Source organism: Drosophila subobscura, chromosome J (genome assembly GCF_008121235.1).
Source record: "Drosophila subobscura isolate 14011-0131.10 chromosome J, UCBerk_Dsub_1.0, whole genome shotgun sequence".
Taxonomy (NCBI): Eukaryota; Metazoa; Arthropoda; class Insecta; order Diptera; family Drosophilidae; genus Drosophila; species Drosophila subobscura.
Window position 1 is genome coordinate 15,569,198 of NC_048532.1, and position 10,833 is coordinate 15,580,030.

At 45.0% G+C, this 10,833-nt stretch overlaps 1 protein-coding gene and 1 long non-coding RNA gene across 9 annotated transcripts in view; one reads left to right on the forward strand and one right to left on the reverse strand.

The window, feature by feature from the left end:
* The window catches only part of LOC117894186 (dendritic arbor reduction protein 1), a 28,895-nt gene extending 23,991 nt beyond the window's left edge, over positions 1-4,904 (reverse strand). Inside the window, exon 1 of the mRNA XM_034801099.1 lies at positions 3,895-4,904. Within this exon, the coding sequence (XP_034656990.1) occupies positions 3,895-3,957 (63 nt within the window). The 5' untranslated portion in view covers positions 3,958-4,904. The remainder of the gene's footprint in view (positions 1-3,894) is intronic.
* Positions 1-10,338, forward strand: part of LOC117894203 — a 106,546-nt gene extending 96,208 nt beyond the window's left edge. For all 8 annotated transcript variants that reach the window (XR_004648852.1, XR_004648857.1, XR_004648851.1 and 5 more), the window contains 4 exons: positions 9,571-9,641; positions 9,712-9,986; positions 10,083-10,202; positions 10,256-10,338. This is a non-coding gene — a long non-coding RNA (uncharacterized LOC117894203). The remainder of the gene's footprint in view (positions 1-9,570; positions 9,642-9,711; positions 9,987-10,082; positions 10,203-10,255) is intronic.
* Positions 10,339-10,833: the final 495 nt, after the last annotated feature.

The following is a 10,833-nucleotide window of genomic DNA, read 5'->3' on the forward strand; positions in this document are numbered from 1 at the left end:
TCGAGTTGTTGTATAAAAAGTATGGTTTTTATTTCAGCAAACTAGTTTCCGCAATAATTCGCCGAATTTGAAACGTTTCTTCGGCACTCGGCTCGAACTCTCGAGGCAATCTGTCAAAAATTTGTCCGACTCGAAGAAATGTTGGGATTAAGTGGAGAAAAGGGTACCCAAAGGCGGCCATAAAAGCTCACGTGCCATAAAAAATGGGGTTGTTAGAGAAACAGAGAGGAATTCGGATTGATTGCAGGATGATTCAATCGAAAATCACTCCAAGATTGATGGAGGCTTCAGGCTGTGGATCGTATGACCAGCAAATCGCATAACCAGACCCAGATCCAGATATCTATAACTTTTAGTTTCTCTTCTAAGCAATCCACTCTTCTCTGTATCTATCCCTAAGGTTCTCTCCTCGCCATCTCTTTGTCCGATTGTGCACTCAATGAATTGTGGATGATTGATTTTCCTCAGACAAAAGTTGACCTCCAGACTGGAGCGGCGTATCAATCAAAATTTTTGCCAGAAATAAATGATATTTTGTGCCATTTTTGGCGCATTCTTTGTCTGTGTGTGTGTGCCAGTTTTCGTTTTCGTTTTCATTTGCATGAATTGGCAAAAGCCAAAAGGCAGGCAGCCAGCCAGGCCGAAAACCAAAAAAGAAATATGGCAAACGACTTGCAAAATAAAATCTTTGTGGCATTGTGATTGAGGAAACAGAAAATTGAACAAGGGATTTGCATAGGAATCGATCGATAGATAGATGGATGGATAGATGGATGAACTGACGGCGATCTCCCACTGTGCACTGCGCCGGGTCTTAATGAGATTTTGGCAAAAGTGTTTTCATGGCTTACTCCAGTTATTATCTAACTGTTGTGGCTCCAACTATTGTCTGTGGGCCCTGTGTAATTGGCATTTTGGTGTCTCGTGTCTTGTGGCATGAGTGAGGCATGAAGCTGTGCCTGTGTCTGTGCCTGTGGGGACTCTGCTTCAATCTTGAACTCATTTTTTCGAAATGGAAAGTCAACTATTGACATGAACATTTCACGTAATTATCTTATCGTAGCCATTATTTGGCCTTTTCTACATCTAATTTGCCGCACAGTTTTTTTATTGGCCAGCCGATGAACAGACAGACAATTGTATCTGCCAGATACTGAACGTACCGCCTATCGGGGCGGGGGGCTGCAATTCTTGTTAAATTTTCAGCACCGATTGCCACTTTGAAGGCGGCCGCCGCCTTTGTGCGGTGGATTCGTGAATGCAAATACGAGTGTAAAATGTATTTTCTCTATTGATTTAGATACGGAATAACCCTACATATATATTTATAAATATTTTATAGATTTTTGTGTTTATTTTCGTATCTCTTTTTATTGACAAATCACTCTTTTGACTGCAGGTTTCGTTTAGTACAGTAATTTGCATAAATCTTTGCCCCGTGCTGACAGTGGAGTTCCTCGCTCTCCCCCCCCGCTTATTCTTGGCAAAAACTTATGAGTTATCTGATTTTTATCTATACTTAATTATTTACGATTGAAGCACAATGGTCTCAGGGCCATTAATCAGTGCACTGTGGCCCCACAGTTGGAGTGGAATGACTACGTGCTTGATTAGCTTCATTATTCACCCCGATATCTATGGGATCTGTGTACCTATATGTGTGTATGTATAGCTAGTACCCCACTCATTGCTTTGCTAATTCCTTGTAAATGGATCGTAAACTAATTCTCGTTCGCTAAATGCCATAAAAGATGAAAGTTTTTTCGTCATAATCGGAGTGTGAATCGTGGGAATTACCGTGTCATATCTGCCACGATCCGTTCCGTATGTGTGTGGTAAATCAGTGGACAAAACGGAAGAAGCACCCGCCCGCTACACCACTGCACACCCGCTACACTCTGCACTCGACTCCAATCTTTCACTCTGCCATGCAGACGGGACAGACAACAGCGCTTTGTACTTTTGCGACTGTCTGTAAATATTTGACAACACATGCCTAATTAGTGCAGCTATTGAGTGAGTGTTGGATGGAACAGGCGGAACAACCAACGTCACCTGCCATAACACCACTGAAAACAACAACCAACAGACGAACGGACAGACGCACAACACTTGTCGAACAAAAAGTAAGAGAAGGGATAGAGAGGTGAGGGAGGGGGAGTCTCTTTTTTACGACACTGTGTTTCCTGAGAAGTGCCAATGTCGTGGGTTCTTTTTCGGAGAGTGCTCTTCCCTTATCTCCCCAGAGGAAGGAAGCACTTAAGTTCGGTTGGGGCTTTTGTTGAGTAAGGCAATAGTTCTGCCAGAAAACTTATCAATGAAGAGGCGTAAGACTGGAAGTCTTTGCCAGGGAACAAATAGATACAACAAAGGGGGGAAAATGTTTGTTATGGTAAAAGGAAGGAATCGACTAGAGAATAAGGAAAAGGAATACTCTCTCCTTTCGATTCCTTTCAGGAGAACCTCCTCCTCTATTTTCTATAGATCGATCGTTTTGTCACAATAAACTCCCTCCCAGTCAAGGTCTTCTCCATTGAACTGAAACATCTGTTGCGTTGACATTTACCCACTTATTAATAGGAAGGATAAATATTCCATGGAAAGGCGCATTACTCATACGCAGAACAACATATTTATAGACACCCCAGCACTCCCCATTGATGCCGCACAGGCTGTAGTCATGGGTCCTAAGAGGGGATGAAGAAGGCAGCTCATCAGACGGCAGACGGCCCATACAGCACTTGGCACATTGGCAAAGTGTTGTGGGCAAATATTGACGAGGAGCTTCGCAAGTGAGCGCGAGTCAAACAATGAAACAAACACAACACACACACACGACACACACTCAGACGAGCAGGAACAGGCTGGCAAACATTTGCCCCGAACGAAAAGAGAGGCGGGAGAGGAATAAGAGACAGTCAGAAGATCGCCACAATTTCCTCGCGGAACGCGTGAAAAGTGCGGCCAAACGTTCGACGCCCCTCCGAGGAGGCTCTCTCTGGGTCTCTTCTCTGGGACCAGTTCAAACGATCGAACCGACGCGCTGTTTAAGAACGGCTTAAAGAGCGTCGGAGTGCATCGAATGTGCCCTGCAGGTGATAACGAGATTTACAAATCGATTGCCGCGTTGACAAATACACAAATAAACTCGGATGACAGGGAAACGGGCACTAGGGAGAACGAAGAACCACAGGGACACCTGAGAAGGTGCTAATCCGTGTTAAAATACACGGGGAGACGGACTCAAGTGCGGTCTGACAGCGGCCTCCACCTCCTGCCGGGTACAAGTACCAATCCATCCGCTCGATAATCAAGTTAATTTGTTTTCAATTTATATTGTAACTTGCGATTGCTGCGTGCTGTTTTTATTTATTTTCGTAATATCTGCCACCCGGAGACTGCCTTTGGCTGGAGGCACAAAAATCGACACAAAAATCTGGCCCAGGGCAAGATTTGCATTTTGATAAGCGGAAGTTACTCGAAGTAACTCGTAAAGGTGTTTGTTTTTTTTGTTGTTTTTTGGGGGCCTTGTATTTGTCTTATTGTTTGTCAAATTTGGCTAAAATTAATTTGCCATAAAATGTATTTAATTAACGTATTTTGCTGATAATTATGGGTAGTAATTGTGTTTACGAGATGCTTTTTGGGGGAAGGCAGGAACAAGTGCCAAAAGGAATTTCTGATTGACAGGAAAGGAATCTTCCACTCGAATATTTTTTCTGTATGCAAAGGAAGTTCCCTGAGGGTACTACAAACACTTTCCACTAGTTTCTCTGCTCTTTTAGTTGCAATTTCCTTTTACTAATTTCCAATAGAATGATTCGTAGGGTTCCTATTGTATTTCTTTTTGAACTTGACCCACTTAAACTCATAGTACTCCCACGGGGAACTCACCTGCATCACCCAGTAGTTGTTGTTGGCCGCAAATTGGTCACCGATTATGATATCCGTATGCATTTAAGCGGAGTTTATTTGCATCCAGGGGCTCCGTTCGAGGAAAGGTTTGAGAGGAGGACTACACCACACACACGAACACACACAGGTCTGCGGCTTGTACTTAAATTTAACTGAATAATTTGTTGAATTTTGTTTTATTTGCGGGTAATTAAGGCAGCGGCGTTTCCCTGTCTCACGAGTCACGACGACGACCAGTTCAAGGCACAATGATTAATCAAATTTGCAGGCGATCGCGGATTGCTGGTTGCTGGTTGCTGGTTTGCGGCTTTCGGTTTCGGGAATTTGTTTCCGAATTATTGAATATTATTGAATGGCACTTGGGGGTAACAACGGAACAACAGCAGGCATTGCTGCACGTTTTAATAATATTTTAATTTAAGTAATTTGCAAGGATATGCAAATGAAGGCACACTCGATCACTTTCTTCCTCCTCTGGGAGCTCTGGGGGGCTGGGGGCGGGCACTTTTGTTTGCACAACTCTTTTTTGTTGAGGGAACATTAAGTATCATTTAGCTTTTGCTTTTGTTTTACGGGGCTTTTTATGGGATCCTTCGCAACGGAGCGGACTGCACGCGTAATGCAAAAAGGTGATAAAAAGCCGCCGGCTCTCCACTTCCGCATTCGTTTCAGTTGGCGATGCGAAGCGCGCGTTCTCCACTGCGGATGGATGGATGATTATTTGTATCTTGAATCTTTTGTCATCTGCCGCTGCAACTTATTGGCTATAAACTATTTTCTTTCTACTATAGTATATCGGGGGCAGCAGCACTTTTTGGTCAAGAGAACGCGACTCTGACTGTGTGACTCTGACTCTGTCTCTGTCTCTGACTAACGGCAGTCGTGAGTTGGTGGGGACAGTTAGAGAGGTTTTCTCGCGCGCTGTCGCTGTCGTCTTGGGGAAGTCGTCACTTCGCTGGCGGGAACCGAGTTCGTACTGATTGGACGAGCGAGGGTTTCGCGCAGAAGAACCTCGCCGCCAGTCGCGCTATAGCGCTCGCTCTGCTTGGCTAACCTACCAACCCTCCCCTGCCCGTGCTCACTCCTCCGTCTCCTGCCATCTCTCTCTGTTGCTGTCTCTCTGCACACCTTGGCCGGAGCGCCGGTAAGCGACCAGGTGTGCTCCCCAGAGCCAGCCACAGCCACAAGCCGCACAGGCCGCACAGTCCACATGTGGGTGAGAGCCGCTTACGCTTACGCTCTCTCGCGCTCTCTCTTTGCCTCCGCTCTCAGGTGATCAGCAACTCGTTTTCGCTCTTATACAGTGCCGCTCTCTCAGGTGTGCAAGCAGCTGATCTTATTGGAGGTATAAGAGTAGAAGAGTTTGCTATGGATTTTAATTGAATGAACTGCTGGGATTCGCCATTTTAGATTCAAACTCTAGCGGGAGGAGTGGATGTCAGAGGGAGTTATAGTAGGTTAAGGAAAATGCATATATAAAACTCCAAGAAAATCCCTTAATACTAATCAAAGTCTGCCAAGAGTGAAGAGCTTCAGAGACCATTAATTTTGACACATTTTAAGTGAAGTTCAGCTCCCATTTTCCAACCTCACGCAAACATCAAACAGACCCCAAGCTGTTACCACAAAATAAAACATAATTAAACAAAATTAAAGCATAAATTTACACAGTTTATGGCTTGCCTTTGGACAGAAATCAATAGGAGAACAATTAAAACATATCTGGATCTGCATATTCCGAGTCAAGAGTCTAGTTGCCAGGTGGAAAGCAGTTTTAGCCCTCCAAGGAGTGAAGGTTTCCCGCCCTGTTGGCCATAAAATTGCCCCAACGCACGCCACTCGTAAAAACCATTTTCATTTTGGTCTCCAGGTGCTGGAGAGCCATCCCCAAAAGCTATTTCCCTCCCCAACCAACCCCCTTTTAAGCCATTAAGGTCGAAAGCTTATGTTGGTTCCACAAGGGGAGCGGGGGAAAGGTATTCCATGGAATGAAATGGCACAAGGGGAGACGGATGGGGGAAACCTGCACGCAAACGTCGCTTTGTCTGGGGCTGCAAACATGAGTGGTGCATGCGGTGGGTGTGGAGGGGGAGGGAGAGGGAGAACAGATAAAATAGAGGTGTGGCCTCTCCGAAAAGCAGCGCAGACGCCGAGGCCAGCCAATCCGCAGCCAAGATAGAGCGAGAGAGCGCACACAGACAGAGCAAGAGGGAAATATGCTGAGAGAGAGCGAGCGAGAGCTGCACGCAGGTGAAGTAGCAACAAAAAAACATCAACCAGCGGCAGCTAGCGACAAATGTATCTATGTTTCCATACGTATAGGTGTGTTGGTTACAGATACAACTACACACACACACTCGCACACACACATTCCAGTCTATTGATAATTGACTGCCGCTGTCTATGCGTCCATCCGTCTGTTCTGGTACCCGTACGAGTATTTACTCCGTGCAAATTTGCCATTAATGTCAAAGCAGACGTCTCTACAGATACACAGCCATACAGATACAGCTACAGATACCCAGTTACATTTGAATCTTTGCCTGACATTGTTGCACTGTTTGCCCGCCAACCCCGCTGCCACCACCCTTCAGTGTTTCTCTTTGTTGGTTTACAGACGCTTTTGTTTGCTCCCGTACGAGCTGGCTGCTTGTCTTACGTTCAACGCAAAAGATACACTTCCAAGTCTGCAGTCTTTACTTGACTCCCCATGCCACCACCTTCCATTGACAAATGTTAAACGATTTATGGTGATTTTGGCCTAGAATGAAGAGGGGTCTTTAGATACTCACTCGTACTCGTATCTTCCCCTACAAACCACCTTAAGATCTTACCATTACACGCCCCGCAACTAATCCATCACCTGGTTGTATCTTTTAGCCTTAATCTCTTGCTTAATTTCCCCCAATACTCACTTATAATGTATCAATTTTGGCGCTTTTATGTCGTGATCTTTCGGATACATCGTAAATATTCACATTTTGGAGGGTCCTGCGAGGGTCGTAAGACCCCTTTTGGATTATTGATTTCCCCGCAAGCGATACTCGTACCCGATATCTTGTAGATTTATTGAGGCTACTGACTCTCGCTCCCTCCACCGAGTGCACCGCACACCGCACACAACGAAGGCAGTGAACCTCTCATTGAACTACCTGTTGTACCCTCGCAGGAGAGAATCCGAGGATCTCTCATCTCTCCACCCCTCGAGCAGATCAGAACTTATCGTTCAAGTCAACATGATTAATTACATGCTGAAGACCCTCGGCCCCTGTCCTGTGCTGGCCCCTCGAGATCGTTTCGTTTGAATTTGTGGCCAAAATATTGTCACGCTTCGAGATCTCTCGCTCTTGACAACAAACATGACCGAAACTCTCCAAGGAAATGAATGCTCGCTCTCTGCTCTGCTCCGCTTGATTGATTCCACTTGGCGGCACTTGTCGATAAAGAGTCTCTCTCTTGTCTGTGTGTCTTGTGTCCTCTGACTCTGGGAAATGAATCCAATTTATTGTCAACTATCCAAAGCAATCCACAAGATTACGCGGCAATTTGTTTTGTCTGCACAATTCCTAGAAAATATTTTCATAATTTCGTTCCTTTCGGTTTCGGTTTGAGTTCTCTTATCTTTCCAGTTTAAACGAAATTATTTGTTTGCATAATAAGTCAAGTGAAGTGTCTCCAGTCGCGGGGGAATTGGAGCAGTCAGGCAGGGCCACACCGAATGCCGTTCTCTAGGGTTCTTTTCTCTCTCTCTCTCTCTCTCTCTCTCTCTATCTCTCTCTCCGTTTTAAGGCCAATTCCAATTCGTTCTGCAATGCGCATTCTATGTAAATGCCGAGATGCCGCATTGCATCGAAATTTATGCGAATGCTAATCAAGTTAACACCGGATCACGGCTGTCGTCTGACAATTTTCTTAAAGTGCGTATCTGTGTCGCACTGAAACAACAGCAAGAGCAAAAACAACAACAATTATTAATGATTTTGCTAAATGTTACAGAAAATAATGACAGCTACAGAGAGCTGCCACAGAGCACCGCTGCAGTTGAACAATTACAAATGCACACAAAATGCCTCCTGCAACGGAGGGGAGGCGGCTGAGCTCGGCAGTGCACCGTTTTTCAACACCTCAGCGAAGACCCTGCCGAAAGCCCACATTTTGTGCGTTGAATGAATGATTCGACATGTTCCAAGTGGGCGGCCTGGCGGGCCGCAGAGGGCGTGCCACCAAGTCAGAGACAGACGTTGGAGAAGCAAACAGCAGGCGGCTCAGAGCTCCGAGCTCCGTTCATGGGTTTCGTTTCTTTTTGACATTTAGCGCGTGCGCAAATGGAGAAAGATGGAAAGAAAGAGTCATGATCAGGGGAGATCTAACGATCTATTCCCATTCCCCATTCCCATTCCCATTCCGTGTCCCCACTTGAGGTGTTGTTGGGGGAAAGATGAGCCCCCAGTTACAGTCTGCAGCCGGCACTCACTCCACTCGCGAACAACGTTTCTATGATCGCGTTAATCACCTTTCAAGCCCACTCATAAAAACGATATGGCACTTCAGATGAGTCTGTGATGTTGGCTGGAGGATGGGGGCAACCTATAAACGATATCATTGCTTTCTCAGCAGGTTTGCCGCCTCAACGGGGTGGGGGGAGGGGGGAATTACTGTACTGTTGCTAATGATGCGACTGCACAATTGAAATGAAATTAATTTTACTCAATAATTAATTAAAGCGCACATCTGTGGGCGCAAAAAGGAGAGAAAGCGAAGGCCTCCTCCTACGCCCCGATCTGGAGAAGATCCATCCACAGCTCCAACTACGCGTATAACTTCAGCCGATTATTAATTGGTCTAACAATCCGAACAGCCACAGACATTGCCATGTTTGGGGGGTTGTGAAATCCGTTGTGTTGCCTTGCCCGCGGCCATAACGAGACCATAAACCACACTGATAGATCATAAATGCGACGACGCACAAAACAATTGCACCGAAATACAAAATAATAATAATGTGAATGTGAAATTCGTCAAATTAAATCGTAAATCGTAAAATCAACAACCGATTCGCCAAACCAACTGCCAAACCCACAACCCAACGTCAGACACCGAGCAGACGACCGACTCTGCGGCTCGACACTGACATAGAAACAAAAGCAAACATCGACGGGGCCGTCCGTGGGTCCGTCCGTTCGCAGCCGAAAATTTCCATAGCATTTTCTATTGATTTTTATGGCTAATCGGAAAAGTTTACCCAAAAAGCGACAGAGATAGAACAAAAGCCTAATAGATTTCGTAGAACTTAAGGGGGAAGAATTGTGAAATGTATGATTAGATGAAGGCTTCTTTTCGCTGGAATTCCCCATGAGTGTGTTGAGAAGTTCTCTAGATATACGAGCTCTATGTGTATGCCTTTCAGCCATCTAGTTCTCTCCGACTTATTTGGTTGCCCATCAAAATTAAAGCACTTTCGACTTCTTTCGCATTTACTGTTTAAATTAGTTTCAAAATTCCAAAATGTGTCCCTTGTCTCGGCATTTTCGAAAGCATTTCCTGATCCTAATAGCCTTCTTCTTCGTCTGTTTGCTTTTTAGAGATCAAATAGCTCGTAAGCGGACTTTTATTGCACATAATTTATTCACATATTTATTCTCTTCCTTCCTACAGACCGTTTGCCACTTCTGCAAATGCCACAAAATCAGGATCGGAACGAGGAGATGGTCCAGGATGCATTTAGCGTGAGTCTTCTTTTAGTAATCATTTGAAAGTAAATACTTCAATTATATTTTTGCGATTATTTCTTTCCAGTGCACCGTTGAGCGGCACTTCGAGGACGCTCAGTATCTGAAAATTAGCTGCCGTGTGCAGCAGCCGAGCCTTGTGTCCACTGACTACAGACGTAAATTAATTTTCATGGTACCGACTGTCCCGAAACATCTGCGGCGTCAATGGAACCTCAAAGTGCCCTTCGATGCGATAGTCTGACCCAAAGAGCTGACAGCAAAATCACGCAAATAAATTCAACAAATTTATATAAAATAAATCCATAGAAACAAATAGGGAAGCATTGGCTTAGTACTCAAGTAAGTCATTGTAGTAAATGTACTAAAGTCATTTAGTATCAAAATTCATACAGTTTACAATTTTCTGGACAATTTATTAACAAAATTTCTCAATAGTTCTTTCAAGTTCTTTACCCAAAATGTCTCAAAATACACGTACTTCAGCGGTGTGGATGGCTATAATGGCCGCCTGCATAACTAGTCTCCTGATACAGTTTCAATTTCATTGCCAGCCACGTAAGTGAAGTCCTTTCCAGTTAGAGCCAAGTTAATGTCTCTCTTTTCAACAGCTTATAGAAGCCGCTGTCTGGCCCATAAATTGGAAGACAAATTTCGAGAGTACCAGCAGCGAGTGTATCGTGATGCGAAAAATGTAAGTATTTAATTATGAATTAAATTCAGATAGATTGAAGTTAATCCACTCTCCTCCTTCCCGCCAGTGCACCATAGAGAATGAGATTGAAGAGGATCCCTGTGTCCAGTATCTGAAGATTAGATGCATGGTGAACGATCCCGCATCGACTGGCCTGCCTGGCGACTACTTCCTCAAGCAGAGCATTGAGAGCCCGTTTATGCGCAAATGGACCCTCAGAGTGCCCAGAGATGCCGTCGAGGGAATCTGTGAGCTGTGACTTGATTGATTGGCAATGGGTAGGTTTTACCTTCGGACACATTGTATGGCCACAGCCGATAAGGAAAATGTCAGGGCAAGTGGAGACGGCGGCACTTATCATCAAATTAGGGGGACACCACTCGAGAGGGAGCCCAGAGATAGAGTTGAGCAGGGGCGGCCCACCAACAGATTTCAATTAAACGAAAGGTCAGGCTGCTGTCATAGATGATGCCGCTACCGAATGATCTGATCCCT